This window comes from Pleurodeles waltl, chromosome 11 (assembly GCF_031143425.1).
Source record: "Pleurodeles waltl isolate 20211129_DDA chromosome 11, aPleWal1.hap1.20221129, whole genome shotgun sequence".
Classification (NCBI taxonomy): Eukaryota; Metazoa; Chordata; class Amphibia; order Caudata; family Salamandridae; genus Pleurodeles; species Pleurodeles waltl.
The window spans coordinates 80,620,504-80,641,052 of record NC_090450.1 but is presented as its reverse complement, the minus strand read 5'-3'; the positions used below and the strand labels follow the sequence as shown (position 1 = coordinate 80,641,052).

The following is a 20,549-nucleotide window of genomic DNA, read 5'->3' as shown; positions in this document are numbered from 1 at the left end:
CTTTGTCACTGAAAAGTTTTGCTGAAATAATGAAGAATTATTGATGTGCATAGGAACTAGATTCAGGGCCCCTTAATCAATGATTCAATGGTTGTTTCTAGTTGAACATTAAAGGTATCTTATCCCCTATTTTAAAGGCGGTGCCAGAAACACCAAAGTCCTTGTCAGTGGACAATCTAGCAACAATCCGTGACCTCACGGCTGATCTTCCACAATCATTCTGCAGAGTTTGAGGAACCGTTAGCAAAGAGTAAGCACATGAGCTTCCTACTAACACGAAGATAGGTAGACCACAGAAACTGCTAACACATTTCTCCCACCCATATTCTTATCCTCAGTGTTCCATTTATAGTTCTCCAGATCCAATATGTTATGGCAAATACAAAGGCATCCTCTTCTGTCCACCCTGCTGAAGGTACCTACATGAGGTTGCAAGAGGTGGGCTATCTGCACTTATGCTCTAAAGGAATGTGCAATAATCCCAACTGGGATTAGTCAATAATCCCATTTTTGTCACCTCAAGACCAACCATCATCAAGCTGGAACTAAATCAATGCATTTACCGCTTAGATAATCCTCTAAAAGTATAATTGTAGCTTGGCTGCAATCAAAGCCCTTTTGGACAAGTTGCTTGAGACATCCTTTTTTTGGAAATGATCATAAAGAATTAATTTCTCAGACAAAATATCGCCCCGCGTATAGAATACCTAAATCCATCTATGCACTACATCCGTCTTTGTGATCTTTTCTCATCCTTCTGTTGATATTCTAGTGCAAAGTTTTGTATACCTTCCCACGCAGGAGACCAGGTTTTAAGCTATGCAGCATGTGAACTATGTCCCTATTTCCACATAAATCAATAGTGTACCTAACTTGTGAACTTTCTAATTGTTCAACAGGGTCAACAAATAGAGGTCGAAGTCATTTGTTAAAGAAGATGATGCCCTTTAATGAGATGTCATGCACCAAAATGTGACTCTTAGCCTGTACTCAAATAGTAAAATGCATACCAGCAGCATCTATGGATGTTGTGTCTACTTCAGTCATACACATGTCCATACTGCCTGTCCTGGGCACCAGCATAGGCAGTACTTTATGCAATGAATCATGGACCAATTGTGTCATTTAGGTGCTAAAGGCGTTAACACACACAGGTAAAATTATCAGCCAACCACGCCCCATTCTTCCATACAGCAATGTACTCCTTGCCATCTGCCAACTCAGCTTCTATACCACAGTTACATTGTTGTTACCCTTTCTCAAGTATGTATTGCATCTTTCTGGCTGCAGCACAGAAGTGGATGCAAGACTTGGGAGCATACATCGCCCCATCTCTCTCACTAACTTTGTCTCTTTCTCTCTCTCTTCTGTGTCTCTCAGATTACTTTCTCTCTCGCCCTTCTCTTATTGGGGAACTTCTGTACTCCCCTCAGTACAGTAACTTCAAAAACTTGCAACTTGCATTGAGTGGTAAAGCAATGTCACAAATGTTCAGAGACCAGTGTTTGGAAGGGGGTCTGACAGCAAAGTAGTATGAACAGGCTGGGTGCCCCATCCCACACACATAGAAGGATACCTGCCCCTGATGCCAGCTACCAATAACAAGCATTTACAATGAAATTGGTCTCACATTTGCTTGAGTTAGAGCTATTGGCATTGCAAATGAATAACTGGACATATCTTGCCACATAATTACAGTGGCCCTGCATATAACTAAAGGGCTAACAGGCCTATCGGAATATTATTTCAAACGAGGCCCTCAAAACACAAACTACTCCCAGCTGTAAATCAAAATTTCCGGCAATAAGAGTGCTTAAAAAGACACTGCATGATGTGAGGGGTTATCATTTTGGGGGACACAGAGATGATGTAAACAGAAAGAGCACGTTTTGGTAAGCGTTTTGAAGGTGGTCCCGTTGTCCTAGATCCACCACAGGCTGAGCCATGGAGCGTAATGTGAAGGGGAGAGATAAAAGAAAAAGTAGTTTGCCCTCACTAAAGTATATCAGCAGTTGTGCAATAATCCATGTAAAAGGGTCAGTCTGCAAGGTGTAACAAAAGAGTCTCAAGGGGGAAACGTAAAGCATTTACCAATGACAATAAGGGATTTTTTAAAGGCAAGGCCAGGAACGAATGACAGTGATGGGCATGAGATGGGCGTGGTTAAAGCCCACAAAATAGATAACAACAGGTCAAAAAGCAGTGCTTGGCGCTGCTATGCTCAGCCTAAAAACCTTGATGAAAACAATATGCATGTCAAAGGCTCAATGCCCTTCAGGACCACCAAGCTCCCTTTTATATGATCTGGAAAGTGGTGACTCAAAATACATTTTCAAGCTGCATAATCAGCAAGAAGCTCTTATAAAGGCTCATAATTTTAAAACAGGGACATTCTGAGAGTACACGTTTCCTTAGTGGAGTAGGATACCTCTTCCTTTAAATATAAGTTTAACTGTTAACGGATGGAAATAGGCTCTTTGCTGTGGCTTATGTGTCTCCCTCCTAGTGGCTACATATATATTTGAATGACAAAACCCTTCATTTATTGCTACAATATCTGGGCAAAAGTCTCAGCGTGGTAGCGTTAACTTAAAGTGAACTTTTGTGACAGCATCATGGCAGTAAATCTAATAATGGGTGGATGCACAGTGTTTCAGTTACCTTGATTCGATTCCCACTCAAGAGAGGTAACATGATTTCGACATGTTACAAATTAACATTAAAGTTTCAGTCCTTGTAACCTTCGGACCCTGAGAGCCTAGTCATTTATTTATAAATTCTCTACCTACAACCTTCCAACACAATACTTCAACTTCAAACTGAAACCTAAAAAACACCTCCTTCAGGAACTATATAAACCTACTGTGGAGAAGGAGAAGGAGCCTGCCAGGCACCCATCAGAGCAATCAGTGTTTTAAGCTGCCAGGTACTGTCAGGGCCTGGGTACCTGCTTAGGTCGCATCTGCTGGGGAGAGTATCATCTTGCAGCCATTTACTTTCAATGAGAGGGCACAGGCACTTCTAGGTGTGAGTGAGGTACTCCGGGACACTCAGCAAATCCCTAATTCTCCTTAGGTTCAAACGGTGTCAATATAACAACAGCAGAAGTCTCACAGAGCACACAACGTACCCGAATTGTCTTCTCACTAGTTATACTGTCCCCTGGATAATGGTATAACTATGAGGAGCATGCTGAAGCCAGTACCTGATGGTTTACAGTGGACCTGCCAGTGCTTAATTTGTAAATAAAAATGTGCCGGTGCCCAAAGCCCTCCTCTTAAACACGCGTCTGCTGCAAATAAATGTGCGAGTACGGAATACTGAGGCAGCGTAATCACGAAGCCACCTCGGGCCTCTTCAATCCATTTAAAGACACTCCCTGCCCCTTCAGCTCACTCCAGCAGGTTTCTACTTTCTTCCTTTGTGACGCTTTTTCGTTTTTCCTTCCTCCGTCTTTCCCATATGTGTCTTCTGCTCTCAGCAAATGCTTGAGGCAGAAGAATAAGCCCCGGCCCTCAAAAATAAGTGCCAGTGCTCAGCACCGGAGGCAACAAGCACAAATTAAGTACTGGGACCCGCCTGAGGTGGGACAGTGAGGTAGCATATAGTGTTTGCATTTCTATAAGGGAGAGGGTGTAACGGCCTAAGCTGCCGACTTCGGATTGGGAACCAGGTTTGAGTCTCGGCATCGGCTCAACATTCTGTGATTCTGGGCTTATTATTTAATCTCTGGCGCCTTGAAACCCTCATATGTGATTTGCCACGCTTTACAAATCCTGGATTTATAAGAGTTCATACTCCTGACAAGGCTTTGAAGCACGTTGGCGGACCAGTAGCACACTACACGAGGGAGCATCTGCTGTAGTAGGAATCCCAGGTGTTTTGCTGTGTGCTTTCACTTGCAGGGGGAAACTCAGAAGAGAAACAGAGGCACACGAAAGATGCGAAACAGCTCTCCGTTTGACAGTGTATGCCCATGAGCCACAAGTGTTACATCAAATGTACGCAGCGCCTACACTGACATGTCACTGTAGTGTTGTCGTTACTACAAATCTCCCTTGCAAATTAACCCCAACCCAGGGCACGAAGGTGGCAAATGCAGGAAAAACCAAGAGTGTCTGAACCGAATGTACATGAAGAAACTGCTCAGCATATATCTAGTCCACGTAAATTCACATTCACAATGGAAATTAAGAGCCCCTAATGTCACTGAAGTGATTTACAGAAAAATAACTGCTGCAATAAACAAATCGAAATATTGTGGCAGTGGCGTGCTGCGCTGGTGTGTGTCACTGGAACAGCGTCACAGAGCTAAGACTGCTAATTAAAAGCTCCAAATCATTAGCGGAAATCCCCAAGGAATGAAAGGCTTGTTAGAGGCACGGCAATGCTTTTAACAGTATCTTACGCTCATGACACATTCTACACAAAATGTAAACTTGGATTAGGAAAAAAAGGGAAGAACACTTAAAAAAAGAGTGTGATCAATTTAGAACAACTGAAGCGGTGCAGAAAGTATGGCAGCAATGATGGGAGAGAGGGGTGTGAGCGAGGAGGCAGCAGATGGCCAGAGATGTCCAACAAAAAGGATCAATCAGTGAAGTCCGCTCGGAGGAGGGAAGAGGGGCCATCACACGCTGTAACAGGAGGAAACATGAACGTACTGTGATGGCCAACAAAAATGTTCTCCTGGGAGGGAACTAAGCACAAAAGGGAGGGACATTTTGAAAAAATGGACCAATAAAAAGTAAGCATTTAAGACAAGCACAACAAGAACAAATGGCAAGAGTGGGTGGGGTTAAAAGCCCATATTGAATACAACATGTCTTGCGGACAGCCCTGCACACTGCCTACACTCGACCTAAAAAGGCAAACACAAGTTAAAGCAGTCATTGCACAGCTGTACTTACAAATAGGGAGGTATAAAGACTTCGACTGGCTACATTATATTGTCAAAATGAAGACCATTGGCTGTTGGTCACTGTGAAAGATAATATTAAGGTGTTACTGCAACCACTACCAAACTGACTGTAAAACTACTCCCCTGAGTATTATTTCCTATTTACCGCAGATGTTCAAAATACCTGAAACTGTGCATTGCTTTTATCCTAATGGTGCTTTGATTTCCTGTGCCAGAGACTGTTTAACCCCCTCTAAAGTGTTCAGACTTCATCGATTTAGTAAGCTGCCAATCAACACCTTATCACAGCCAGAAATGGTTCTGCTGGCAATGGGACCTGGTGTTGGACTAAGCAGTAACACAGAGTGGTTTTCATGGGCTTTCCCATAAACCCAGAGGCATCTGCTGGCAAAGTCATCTAGACAGGGCCTGCTTCCAGGACACAGCAGATGTCAGCACTGTTAGAGGTTTCATGGACTACAAACAGCCCGGGCCCAGGGACACCGCAGCAATGAGATGTGTTATTCATGGATTCAAGGTAAAGAAAAGGAGCACCTATCAGAATATTACTAACAACAGTAGGAGTATCATAGAGGTATTAGTGTTGTAGCAGGAGCATCAGTAGCATTAATACCAGCAGTAGTTGCATTAGTAGTAGTAGTGGTGGTAGTTGCAGATGCAGTAGTGCTGAAGCAGTAGCAATACTAGTTGTAGTAGCAGCTGTAGTAGAGCAGGAGTGTTTGCAACTGTAGTATTGTGATAGCAGTAGCACTAGTAGTAGCCATATTAGCAGGGGTACCATTAATATTAGCAATAGCAGAGGTAGTAGCAGCTGCAGTAGTCTTGTACTAGCAGTAGCATTAGTAGAACTAATATTAGCAGCAGTATCTTTAGTAGTAGTAGTAGTACTAGTAGTGGCAATTACACTTATCCAGTAGTAGCAGTAATAGTGTGGCGAGGAGTAGCATTCATTGTACTAGTAACAGCAGTGACAGTAGTAGTAGTGGTAATCCAGCTGCAGTAGTGCAGCATTAGGGGTGGTAGGAGTACTGTGGTAGCAGTAGAATAGAAGTACTAGAAGCAGCATTGGTACCATTACCAATAGTACTAATAGTGGTACTAGCAGCAGGGCTCATTTAGAAAACTAGAAGTAGTAGTAGAGCATTTGATTAAAACAGATGACCACAATGTGTGCTTGGGAAAGTACCCATGAGATCATATCACTTTCATATACTAGAGAGATTGAGCCAGTGGAAAGAAAGGGTGTGTGCAATTCAAGGCCAGGCCAGGCCATAACTAGTGCAAAGCTTACCTACCACAGAAGACTAAACATCAGAAGTGAATTGCACGGCTTGCATCATTTGATTGCAGATTCCAAATTGAAATGGTATGATGAGCGGTAAGATGGAAAGTAAATTGGTAGAGATAGGTTATTTACTACAAGGGCTCACTAGAAACCTCAGGTGATCTAGAGCAGATGTAAGATGTTGGAGTGTTAATTGCAGTGCTTAATTTGTAAATAAAAACATGCCGGTGGCCAAAGCCCTCCTCTTAAACACGCGGCTACTGCAATTAAGTGTGGGAACAAGGCATACTGCGGCAGAATAATCCTGATGCCATCTCGGGCCTCTTCAATCCATTTAAAGTCACTCCCTGCCCTTTCAACTCACTCCTGCAGCTTTCTGCTTACTCCTGTTGTGACGCTTTTTCATTTTTCTCGTCCTCCATCTTTCCCAAATGTGTCTTTTGCTTGCAGCAAATGATTGAGGCAGAAGAACAAGCGCCGGCCCTAAAAAATAAGTGCTGGTGCTCAGCACCGGAAACAACAAGCACAAATTAAGCACTGTTTATTTGAAGAGGTTGAACATCCACCACAAATAATATTGCCGCCCTTGTCAGGATGATAGGACATATTAAACCTCTGTGCTACTTTATGATGAGCCAAAACAGCCACTAGGCAAAACCCTGATCTTTCTCCAACAGGAACTTTAATCACCAGAGTTATCTTGACATTTTACTGTTTTGATCAAAACTGCTGCACACACAAGGAACGCTGGAGCAGGTTCTCTTGATTGCATAGGTTATTTCTACATACAACGCTCCCTCTCCCCAGGTCAGCGCTAGGTGCAGCCGCACCAGTTACAGCAACCTAACGCCAGCCCAGGAGCCATTCACCACTTAGTTGAAACTGGCAAAAAGGCCTCTTCGGTTTAGGCATGTAAATAACAACTTTCAAAAAGTGTCATTTTCAAAATAGTAATATAAAATCAGAAGTTGGATTTTCAGTTACTATTCAAATGAATCACTGGCCCATCTTCTAGCTGCTCCCAAACTGAAAGTAAGCACTACACATTGTTATAGGGTATCTCACTGTTTTCCTATGGGAGAGCCATGTCTTTCCGCAGAGGCAAATGACCGTGGAGGGTTTTAACTGTCAGTGCTTGGAAAACAGACAGGAGGGTTTTGCTCAACATTAGAAACTTGAAATGATCACCAGTGCTATCAGTAATTGAGTAATTTTTAGAGCATGGTTCTGCTAGATATTTGCTGTGATAACTGTTTGCCTCACCTGCTTCCACAACAAGTCTTGAGAAGGGAGACTGCAAGGAGAGGACAGCCTAGTTCAGAAATGTAGAAAGGAATAGTAAACTTAGAGTATTTTTATCCCTTTGGGGAGTGCAATCTATTCCCTGTCCATGGAGCTGCCCGCTTTTACCAACTACTTCAGGGTGGTGTTACTGTGTGTGCTGCCAGTCATGACTTACAATAGTGCTGTTAAAGTGCTACAGTAAGTCTGCATTGATATTTACGTAGTGCAAACCAAGCTAAGAAGTAACAGAGTACTGTCCATTACGTGAGGGGTTTGGAAACTATCCACAAGATGGTGTTAATCAAGTGGGGAACACACCAATTAATTTCATTCACATTATATTTCCCATTTCTTTAGGCACAGGGAGATTAAGTCATTTGCTCAGAAATACACAATGTTGAGTCAAGTCCCAAAAGCCAGGAACCGAACGTGGGTCCCCAAGTTTCAAAAGCAGAAGCTCTAGCCACAAGACCACATCTTCTCCTGGTGCAGTAACTGACTCCCTTCGCAAAGGACGTCCCAGTAGGAGAAGAGTCTCTAAATGGTGGCGATGAGTGGGAAACATCACTAACAACACAGTCAATGCAACGTTATGCATTGACCACACTGCACTAACCCCTTCGCTGCCAGGCCTTTTCCCCCTCAGGTGCCAGGCCTTTTTGTTTGGCTATTTGGGTCAGTTCACGTTTAGGCCCTCATAACTTTTTGTCCACATAAGCTACCCACGCCAAATTTGCATCCTTTTTTCCAACATCCTAGGGATTCTAGAGGTACCCAGAGTTTGTGGGTTCCCCTGAACGAGGCCAAGAAATTAGCCAAAATACAGAAAAAAATCGTTTTTTTCAAAAGAATGGGAATAAAGCACTGCAGAAGAAGGCTTGTGGTGTTTTCCCTGAAAATGGCTTCAACAAAGGGTTTGTGGTGGTAAAATCACCATCTTCCCGGCTTTCAGGAACAGGCAGACTTGAATCAGAAAACCACATTTATCTGCACAATTTTGGCATTTTACTGGGACATAACCCATTTTTACTATTTTTGTGCTTTCAGCCTCCTTCCAGTTAGTGACAGAAATGGGTGTGAAACCAATGCTGGATCCCGGAACGCTAAACATTTCTGAAAAGTAGATAAAATTCGGAATTCACTAAGGGGTTATTTGTGTAGATCCTACAAGGTTTTCCTACAGAAAATACAAGCTGAAATAAAAAAATATTGAAATTGAGGTGAAAAAACAGCCATTTTTCTCCACGTGTTACTCTGTAACTTTTTCCTGCGATATCAGATGTTTTAAAGCAATATACCATTACATATGCTGGACTCTTCTGGTTGCAGGGATATATAGGGCTTGTAGGTTCATCAAGAACCCTAGTTACCCAGAGCCAATAAATGAGCTTCACCTTGCGATGGGTTTTCTTTCTATACCAGGTATACAGCAATTCATTTGCTGAAATATAAGTAGTGAAAAATAGGTATCAACAAAACCTTTGTATTTCCAAATGGGCATAAGATAAGGTGTTGAGAAGTAGTGGTTATTTGCACATCTCTGAATTCCGGAGTCCCCACATTAGCATGTGAATTACAGTGCATTACTCAAATAGATGTCTTTTTTACACACTGTCTTACATTTGAAAGGACATTTTTTTTTAGAAAGACAAGGGGCAGTAACACTTGTTCTTTTATTCTGTTTTCCCCCCAAGTGCTCTGATAAAAATGGTACCTAATTTGTGAGGGTAGGCCTAGTGCCTGCGACAGGAAACGCAACACGGACACATCCCATTTTTACATTGAAATCTGATGTGTTTTTTGCAAAGTGCCTAGTTGTGGATTTTGGCCTCTAGCTCAGCCTGCACCTAGGGAAACCTACCAAACCTGTGCATTTTTTTAAACTAGACACCTAGGGGAATCCAAGATGGGGAGACTTGTGGGGCTTTCATCTGGTTCTGTTACACAGAATCCTTTGCAAACCTCAAAATTTGGCAAAAAAACACTTTTTCCTCACATTTCGGTGACAGGAAGTTCTGGAATCTGAGAGGTACCCCACTTGTGTGGGTAGGCCTAGTGCCCGCAACAGGAAATGTCCCGAAACACAACGTGGACACATCACATTTTCTTAAAGAAAACAGACTTGTTTTTTGCAAAGTGCCTAGCTGTGGATTTAGGCCTGTAGCTCTTCCAGCACCTAAGAAAACCTAGCACACCTGGACATTTTTGAAAACTAGACACCTAGGGGAACCCAGGATGGGGTAACTTGTGGTGCTCTCACCAGGTTCTGTTACCCAGAATCTTTAGCCACCGTCAAAAGTTGGCAAAAAAAACACTTTTTCCTCACATTTCGGGGCTGCAAAGTTTTGGAATTTTGAAGCTAGCCACAAACTTCCTTCTACCCAGTGTTCCCCCAGGTCTCCCGATAAAAATGGTACCTCACTTGTGTGGGTAGGCCTAGTGCCCATGACAGGAAATGCCCCAAAACACTATGTGGACACATCAAAATTATCAAATACAAAACTACCTGTTTTTGCGGGGGGACCTGCGTTTGTGGTCCTAAGCTTAACAGCCATCTAGGGAAACCTACCAAACCCAAACTTTTCTGAAAACTAGACACCCGGGGGAACCCAGGGAGGTGTGACTTGCGTGGATCCCCTAGTGTTTTCTTACCCAGAATCCTCAGCAAACCTCAAATTTAGCTAAAATAAAAAAAAAATCCCACATTTCTGTGTGGGATCACCACACCAGCACAAATTTCCTACAATCCAACATTCTCTTCTGTCTCCCGGTAAAAATGATACCTCGCTTGTGTTGGTGGGCCAAGTGCCTGTGACAGGGAAGAGCCAAAAACATGTCAAAAATGGGGGGGACCAAAGCGGGTCTAAAAAGGCAGTTTTAAAAAAAAAAAATTAGGCTGACGTGGGGCAGATTTCTTATCGTTATAGATGCGACAATGCTGGGTGGTAGGAATTTTGTGGATTCTTGCAGATTCCGGAAGGTTCCATCACAAAACTGTGGAAAAATGTGTGATTTCCAGCAAAGTTGGAGGTTTGCAGGGCATTGTGGGGAAGAAAATGGTGCAGGTGCATGTGAAGCACACCACCCTGGACTCACCCAGAAGTTTAGTTTTCATATGTGTCTAGGTCTTGTGGATTTTCCTACATGGCACCGTCCCAACGTCCAAAAAGTGCAGGCCTCACCATTTCAAGTGGGACGATTTTGAGAGTTAGACAAGCTCTCATGGCCCAAATGTAAAACGAAACCCAAAATAATCAAATGTGATCTTGCTTGCCATGGGATAAGATGTTTTAGTGTGCGGGGGACAGCTGAAAGGCTGTTACCCCATTCAGTTGGTAGCCACCACCCCACTATTTTTTTTTATTCCCTGGCATCTAGTAGGCTTTCTGCCCCCCCCCCCCAGGGAGTGGATCGGGGGTAATTGTCCCATCTACCCACCGGTGGGCAGAACAACTTTGGCCCCATTTATTTGGGGTGTGAGTATGGCCATACACCCACCCTCTTTTTTTGAAAAAAATCTACCCTGGTTACTAGTGGGCTTTCTGCCCAGATGGGCCTTCAAAAAATAGACGATCTGCCATGGCCAACAGTAATGTGCCCCCATGGGAAGCAACCTTGCCCAATCACTAACCGCTGGTGCCTAAGTGGTTCCTGCCCCCCTCTGGGGGCATATAGGCCTTAGACAAACAGGCCGATATGCCCCCGGGTGGGCAGAAATGGCCAAAAATAATTTTGAACCCCCAGGACAACGACCCTTGCGTGAAATTGATGCAAAAATATAAAAATCCCTGGTGTGTATTGGTTTCTGCCCCCACTTGAGGGCAGATTGGCCTAATAAAAATAAATGGCCTAAAAATATTTTCCCTCCAGGGGAGCAACCCTTGCCTAAGAGGTCGCTCCCCACGTCTAAAAAAAAAAATGATCCCTGGTGCCTAGAGGTTTCCGCCCCTCCTGGGGGCAGATCGGCCTAATTACAATAGGCTGATCTGCCCCTAAGGTGGGGGCAGAAATGGCCTAAAACAAATACCCCCCCCCCAGGGGAGCTACCCTTGCCTAAGAAGTCGCTCCCCTTGCGTGAAACTGACCAAAAAACAAAATTCCTGGTGTCTAGTGGTTTCTGCCCCCGTGGGGGCAGATTGGCCTAATACAAAAAGGCCGATCTGCCCCAGGGGGGCGGGCAGAAAAGGCCTCAAAATATTTTGCCCCCCTGGGAGTGGCCCTTGCCCATGGGGCCGCTCCCCTTATGCATAAATACAAAAAGAAAAACTCTGTGGTGTCTTGTGGGCATTTCTGCTGCCCGATTGTATTGCGATCGGGCAGCAGAAATGCTGCTAGAGACATCAAAGTAAAGGAAAGGCCTTTCCTTTCCTTTTCATTGATGCCTCTCTCGCCCCTCCAAGTGATCGGAGGAGAAATGGGGGCAGCCTCTGATGAGGTCAGCACGCAATCACGTGCTGACATCATCAGACGCCACAAGAGGATCGGGGGGCGGGGGTGGAAGGGGAAGCAACCTACCATCCCTGCCCTAGGGGAATAGAGGCGAGGCTCATGGGGGGAGCGCTAGCGCTCCTCCCATGAGCTAGTCCAAGTACGTAACGGTTACATCCTTGGCGCCTCAGCCAAGGATATAAGCGTTAAGTCCTTGGCTGCGAAGGGGTTAACACGCTTATGCGTTTACTATGCATGCGTTTACCACGCATGCCTTCACCACGCATATGTGGGGTAAGAGCAGAGAAAAGCACTCTAGTTGGAAAAGGAAGGAGCAGCACACGGAGGAAAGAGAGAGAGATAAGTGGGGCGGGTTTAGGGGGAGATTAGGGTAGATTTTAGGACAGGGTTGAGGGGTCAGGGTAATTTTTAGGACAAGGTGGGGTAGATTTAAGGGCACGGGTGGGGGGGTTGCAGGAGTTTTTCGGGCAGGGCAGGTTTTAGGGTATAGGGCGGAGTGGGTGGTCGAAGTAGTTTTTAGGACAGGGCGGGGTAGGTTTTAGGACAGGTCAGGGAAGCTTTTAGGGTGGGGTTGGGGTTGTTTTTAGGACAGGGCATGGTAGGTTTTAGGGTTTAGGATGGGGGCGGGCTTGAGCTAGTTTTTAGGACAGGGCGGGGTAGGTTTTAGGGTTTAGGTTGGGGCGGGCTTGAGCTAGTTTTTAGGACAGGGCAGAGTAGGTTTTAGGACAGGGTACATTTTAGGGTTTAGGCCGGAGATTGGGGTAGTTTTTAGGACAGGGTGGGGTGGGTTTTAGGACAGAGCAGGTAAGCTTTAAGGGGTTTGAGTGAGGTTGGTGGTTTTTAGGACAGAGTGGGTAGGTTTCAGGAGACGGCAGGGCAGGGCAGGGCAGGGGTTAGGGCTCAGGGCAGGTGGTGGACGGGGCAGTTTTAAGGGGTTGGGCAGGTGAAGCATGGTATCAGGTGTAAGGAGCAGGGCAGGGGAGAATTTACAAAACATGTTTCTTTACCAAACATGCTTTTACAACTAAATTTGTTGTAAAGGCATGCGTGGTAAAGACGCAGTTGTTGTAGAGACCGCTTTGTAAAGACATGCATGATATACACATGTGTTGTCCCATCATACATCCATGATGATCAAGCCCCTGAAAGCTCAAGTCAGGTGCCTGCCTCTGCTCAAGATGCTTTTTGATCCTTGAACCCAAACAACATGAGTTGAGCTTTCGTGGGACTTCTGCTTACCACCCACACTTCAACCCCATGCAACAAGAATTAAACACAAAACACTAACCTTTGATGTTAAACAAGAGAGGGCAAGAGATACCCATGTACTGACTGAATTGAACAATGTGAAACCAGAAAACCTGGATGGACCAAACAAACTGTGATCTTAGGCGAATATTTAATTTCAACAAAACTTAGTTTTCTTCATTATCACATGAGAGCCATAATGTCATTGTGGTCAGAGTGGCGGAGGCCAGGCATGCACCTAAGTTCATATTTAGAAACTCACTTTTAATAAATACCTCGATGCAGTGATATAATCTGATTTACTAAGGTTAAAATCTTCTGCATGTTAAAGAAATACATTTGTTTGAATATGATGTTTGTGATTTACATGTAAGACATTTTCATGGCTCGATTTAGACAACAGCTCTAGAACAAATCCAGACCCTTGGCTCAGCTGTCCTTGTTAATTTATTGCCTTGCCCATCTCTACTGAATGACAGCCAACGTATGTTCAGTGTAGTTGGTTGAGCGGTTCTTATGTCAATAAATCTTGAAAATTGCCGGTGACAAAGAGTTACAATGAACTACCTAAGTTCAAGTAGCCTCTGGAAGCAGCCTTGGTGCCTCTGATTTTCACATGCCTGCTGCCAAACTTGGTACTAAACTTCGGTAAACTATCAATAACCCCTCCTTACCAATCATAAACTCTTCTTCTGAGTTACTATTCCTGTAATACCAAACCCTATCTACTCAATCAGCTCCTGCAAATCACAATTTCGTATTCTGAATACCCTCTCCTTGCTATCCCACAATATTTGACCTCCTCAACCCATTTCTTCGCTTAACGTTTCCACTTATAATACCAAGCTCTAACAATTACACCTAATTCGTATACATTTAATACATCTGCACTTGAAAATGAAGGAAATGCTTAATTTTCTGTACAGCACAATACTAACCCATTAACCAACAATTCTACAAGGATAATGAATAACCATTGGATTAACCTTTAACTTTGGGCTACTGGCAAGTGTGCTTCACATCATAAAGGACCTCAATGATTCCTCAAGAGTAGTGAGTGCTATATCAATGCAATTACAATAAAATGTGAAATTCACAATACGAGGCACAAATCACATGCCATTGGATGGAACAGAAAAGCCTTCCAAGAGGGAGGGAGTAGGGAGGTATAAAGGTAAAGATACATGTCTTTGAGAAGCTGACAGATTCATTGTTGTTTTTTTCAAGCTGAAGGTCCTGTGGTTTCCACAAATTACATGTGCCTTGGATGTCACCATCCCATACCCACCAACAGTCAAGAGTTGGCGTCCATCATTAAACAAACTGTTAAAAAATTCAATGAGGAAAGCAACCAACCTAATCTGTTCGATGTGGCAAACGTATTGAAGGCGACCAGGCAGGTGTGTATTTGCAGGATTTGTATATGTGCTCCTCGGTAACCCTTCCGATGTGTTTTGGGGCTATTTAATCTTTCTGATTGAAAGTGATTACATGTGTATTTATGTGGGCATAGAGCCAGAGGTGAAACTACCAATATTACATCAAGTACAGTGGCACAAGGTCCTTGGAAGTGAGGGTCCCTCTGTGCCCCAATTATAACTCTCCATTACTATCAAGCTGTGGCTAGGTCAATGTCCTTGCTGGCATGGGGGTCCACGGTACCACTGCCACACCACAGAATAGACTAGCTGCATTTAAGTTTAAGGGGTACTGCATGGATCCTACAGCATGGGCCTGTGGGAGAAGAGGTCACTCTCCCTCTAACTCATCAACACTTTTATTTTACACCCCTTAGGTTCTGGTCTATCGCCCACCCTCTGATTCTGGACAATACTTGTTAAAGGCAAGGTTCATCTGCTGTACAAAAAAGAAAATCACCAAATAAAAAAAAAACACAACTGCTTTTAACAGCACTTATTCAAATCTCCTTTACAAACACTGATTGGCCACGCCAAAAGGTTTATGTATTCATACAGGTACTCTGTCACTCATCTTTGCACACATGTATCCATTAATTAATCCACTTACTTATTCTTACATTCACCCTCTGACACAACCACAGTAAACACATATGGAAGATGAATTAAAGGAATACAAGTAGGAAAAAAGGAAACATACTGCTGTCTAATACAACAGCATTTGCTCTCAATAACTAAACTAAACATAGCAGTGAGTGTTTGTCTTGCAAAGGTATTGTAAGTAGCCTATTGCTTTGAAGTTCCCGCACGGCCACCACATTTAGAACCAATGTATTGGCCATCTTGGAATGGTAAAACGATGCACCATGAACAACTGAATTCCATATTGGTCTTGTGGTTTAGAAGAAGTGGGTATGTGGGATGTGGTGCACTGCAGATTAAAGGGCTCATTACAAGTGTGGCAGTCCACAGTAAAACCCTGGCGGTCGGACCACCAGGTAACAGCCAACTCCACCAGGATCTTGAATCCTGGCGGTCTGGAGGTGGCGGAGATCCTAATCTGCCAGGGCAGCGCTTCAAACTGGGGATTACGACCTTGTTCTCCGTCAGCATTTTCATGGCAGTAACACCGCCATGAAAAGGCTGGCAGATAACAGGTGCAGGGGACCACAAAGGAGCCCCTGCACTTGGCATTGGCAGTGCTGGGGTCCCCCTTCCCAGAGCCTTCGCAATGTTCACTGTTTGCTTTGCAGACAGGGAACATTGAGAGGGTGCTGGTGCACCCTGCGGGCTACAGCATTGCCACCAGCTTGATTACAAGCCTGTGACAATGCTGTAGCCTGTTTCTCGCTAGGCTGGCAGTTTCTGCCCACCAGCCTAGGGGAAGCTCTTAATGGGGCCGACAGGGAGGTAGCCTGTGTGGCGGCAACCTCCCTATCAGAGGTTCAGAGGATGGTGAAAACCGTCTGTTGAACTGGTAATGACCCCCTAAGTGAGCACCATGCAAACGAGCAGTTAGCACTGACTGGAAAGCTGTAGTATCCTCTTAAGAAACAACATACTAAAAAACAAGAGAAGCAAAGAAATGGAAGGGGAACTATAAGAGGAGAATATTCCAAACTAAAGACTGGCCAACCAGCTTGGACATTGAAGTGCACTCTTTCTCCTTCTTTGCCCTTTGTGTTTTTCTCCCTCTCTTGTTGTCGTAAATGTCTGATGCAGAAAAATAAGTGTTGGTTCCCAAGCGTGAGTGCCAGGTACCCTGACTGGCAAGCACCAGCTTAAATTAAGCACTGATGGAAGCACAGTGTAAATGACATTCAGACAGACCAATGGCAGAACAGAGCTAACCCAAAGGCTCTCTATATATGGATATATATTTATATATATGTATGTACGTATCATTTAATAGTTTTTTGTTACAAAATGGCAGCCGACAGCTAAGAAGAGATTCTAGCAACAATTATCACAGGGCAAAGCTTCTTCTCTTAGGATTTGTCAGAGGCAGTAACCATCACCACAATCATTCCCTTCAAATGTAATCTGTGACATTTCATGCAGCAAAATTCCTCTCTGTGAGTGTTGTCTACTGATTTTAACCTATGCTGTTCACAAACAATATGTCGGGCTTAATGCATTTATTATAACATTTCATTATCAGATCAGACCTATGGCAACAGAACAGTTTTTTTCCTAGTGAACCAATTAGGCCTCTAGCTGTTATCATTGGTTTATCACCATTACTAAGTGAGGCCGCCTGTACTCAGTGTACGCTATTCCACAAGGCAACCGTCAGGCATAAAATTATACAGCATACAAAATTACGGTTGTCAAGACAAAACACTTATTGCTACTAGGAGGGCCTAACAGGGATTCTGACAGTATAAAATCTTCTATAAGCAAGGTATGTCAGAGTGGGTAACCAGCAGCAAAACCCTTGCCTAGTATGGTAATCTGTGAGATTCCATGTAACAAAGTACCTATCTGTAGACTTTAATAAAGAGTAATCAAAATATACTTTTACATATCTATTTACTATAACATATGTCTTTCACAATCAATATGTCAGGCCTACTGCCTTTATCGTAACATGTCATTATAAACAATGAGGCCTGTAACCTTTATCATTGGCTTGTCACCATAATGAACTCAAACCTATGGTGTAGGATCATAAGCCTTCCCACAAGGTAAACGTCAGGTATACTAATTATTATATGAAATTATAACTATGTGCAAAATACAATTGTCAAAACAATTTAAAATCTGTACTAATACAGTCTAATATGGATTACCATAGGCCAAATTATTGATACTCCAAGTATGGCCTGGGGAACGCATGTTGGCCTCCTGGCCTTTCATGTCGGCCCCTGGCCAGCAGCAGTACCAGGGATCTTACAATAAACATAAAAAAATGATAAATAACAGGAAAGCATTTATTTAAAGGTCTATTAGTGTTAAAGAAAGGAAGTAACTCGGGAAACCCTGCACCTCTGAACTTTAAAAACAACTTCATTTTTAATCACATCTTGCAGCAAAATATGACAAATCTCCTCAAACTTCAAAATGTGAATTTAATTAACATACAGACCCTAAGTACATCTGATTATATCAGTGCATTGTACTTTTTTTTAAAGTGATAGTTTTTAAACATGAATTTAGAAAAATAATTTTTCCAACCACCCGGACCACAATGTCAATAGTGACATTAGAAGTCAGCAGTGTTCACTCTTTGAGTGGCCTGGATTTCTATTGTACATAAACATAATTACACTTTATTAAATCAAAAACAGGAAAATGTTTTGTACAGCGAACATGCTGAAGTCATATACTTTGAGGCCCTCATATATTACAATGAAGAAAAGGGAAGGAAAGTGAAATAAAGCTGTGATTAATCCCAGGTTTTCTGGTTTCTCATTGTGCAATTCAGCCACTAGATATATATACTTCACTTCCACAACACCCACTTTACTGGCAAACACCCCCTTTCCTCCCCATTCCCCCCCACCCCACACACACACACACACACACTGCCATTGTTGGTATCAATGCGGCTCTTGGTCACATCACACACCAAATGTTTTGGCCCCTGGGAAAATGTTTGTGAGTACCCATGGTCCAAATCATCTATCTCCATGGTTTGTTCAGTTATTAGAGTAATCTCAAGTAACTATAACTTGTGCCCTCGCCATGCACTGCTAATTACCCCACAAATCACAGCACACAAAACACAGCATTCATGACATCTTTAATAACATCATTGATAATATCAATGTGATATTTGCAGTAAACTTTTTGATGAAGAAACAGTGCATGTAGGGGGCGCAAGTTATAGTGACCTTAGGGAATGAGTTATAGTTACTTGAGATAACTCTGACTATAAAAGGTGAATTTCTATGGTTTTGTGTGTTTAAAATGTGAGCCTAAATATAAAGTCCCTGTAACCTTTGTTTTTTAAGTGAATTTCTATGGGTTTTTTAAACTCTATTTCCCAAATAAAATATCCCTGTAACCTTTGATTTTTTCAGTGAAAAAAAAAAAAAAATATATATATATATATATATATATGTATATGTATGTATATATCTATCTATATTTATTTATATATACATGTATGTATATATACATATATAATTTATAAACTTACAAATATGTATAAACGTACAGTTGCCAAAACAACATACAATCCCTCTCAATAGAGTTTAACAAGAATCATCACAGTGAAATTCTAGAAATTCTATTCCTAGGCTTTATCGGAGTGTATGACCAACACCAAAACACTTGCCTACTTTGGTAATGTGCGAGTTTACATGTAACCAAATATCTTTCAACAGCCTGTAACATAGTGTGATAACAGACCAGTGTTATAGGCCTTTAGGTCGATATGTTTTTGACAATAAATAAGCCAGGCCTATTGCGTCTGTTATAGCTTTTCTTAATATACGGGCCAGACATATGGCATTGGACATTTCCTCCACACCGATCAAGCCTATAGCTGTTATCATTGCCTTGTTACTATTACCAATTCAGGTCGACTGTAGTGAATGTAAGATTTAACACAAGCCAACCATCAGGCATACAATCATGTAATCATAAAATTGCAAAGGTATACAAAATTGCTGAAGGCAAAGCAAAATACGATCTCCTAACAAGGATTCTCACAGTGCGACTCTTCTATGATCATAATTCGTCAAAGGGATAATCAACACCAAAATCTTGCCTATTAAGGTAATCTATGAGATTTCACAAAACAAAAAAAGCTCTAACGCTTTCATTCAGAGTAAAAGCAATCCACCCTTTAATACACATTGACTTTAAGATACGCTTTTCACAATCTATATACTACTGCCTTTTTGTCACAACTTTTCAGAATAAACAATCAGGCATAAAGCTTTATTGTTGGTTCTCACCATTACCAACTCAAAAACTGAGTGTAATCTTAGCACAAGGTGATCATCCAGCATGCAGTCATAAAAGGTACAAATGTATACAAAATTACAGTTACCAAAGCAAAATACTATGTTTCCTAAGAGAGCCTAAGAAGGATTATTATAGTGCATATCTTCTATACCAACAATTACTTTGGGTGGGTCACTATAGTAACCTTTGAAATTCCTTGTAACAAAATACCTGTTTACAGGCTTTAGCACAGTGTAATAACAATCTATCCTTAAAAGCCTATTGTTTTTAACACATGCATCTCACAATAAGTAGGCCAGGCCTAACATAACATTTCATAATAAACAGATCAAAACTATGAAATCTGGCATGACTTTTCACAATCAACCGATGACGCTCTTACCATTTACCACTAGCTTAACCAGTACATTTAAGTGCACATGAGATGGAAACTATCATGCTTACAGTTATGAAATTAAAAATGTGCAGAAAATACAGCTTGTAAAACAACATACAACCCTTCTCAAAAGGCCCTTACAAGAGTCATCACAATGAAACCCCCAGGGATTGTCAGAGAGGATGTTCAATGCCAAAACCCTTGCCTACCAGGGTAATCTGTGAGATTGCATGTAACAAAATACCTGTCTTTAGCCTGTAGTGTAATGTGATACCTACTTAACGGCTTACTGGCTTTAACATATGATTGTCACAATGAGTAAGCTATACCAACTCCCACTGTCATAATGTTTCACAATAAGCAGACCAGACTTATAGCTTTGGGCATAACTTTTCCAGTGCACCAAACAGGGATAAATAGTGGTTATCATAATCAGTTAGGGCAGGCAGTTTTGAGCATTAGCAACCATCAGACACACAGTCAGAACTTTTCAAAGGTACACAAAATTACAGCTGGCTAAGCAAAACACTAAGGCCTGATTTAGATCTCGGCGGATGAGTTACTCCGTCACAACGGTGACAGATATCCTGTCTGCCGAAATATAAATCCCATTATGCTATGGGATTTATATTTTGGTGGACAGTATATCTG

At 42.5% G+C, this 20,549-nt stretch overlaps 1 protein-coding gene across 1 annotated transcript in view; it reads left to right on the top strand.

Annotated features, from left to right (window-relative positions):
* LOC138265420 (T-kininogen 1-like) overlaps positions 1 to 20,549 on the top strand; it is a 96,634-nt gene that overhangs the window by 24,363 nt on the left and 51,722 nt on the right. Inside the window, exon 4 of the mRNA XM_069213117.1 lies at positions 14,415 to 14,587. Coding sequence (XP_069069218.1) covers positions 14,415 to 14,587 — 173 coding nt within the window. The remainder of the gene's footprint in view (positions 1 to 14,414; positions 14,588 to 20,549) is intronic.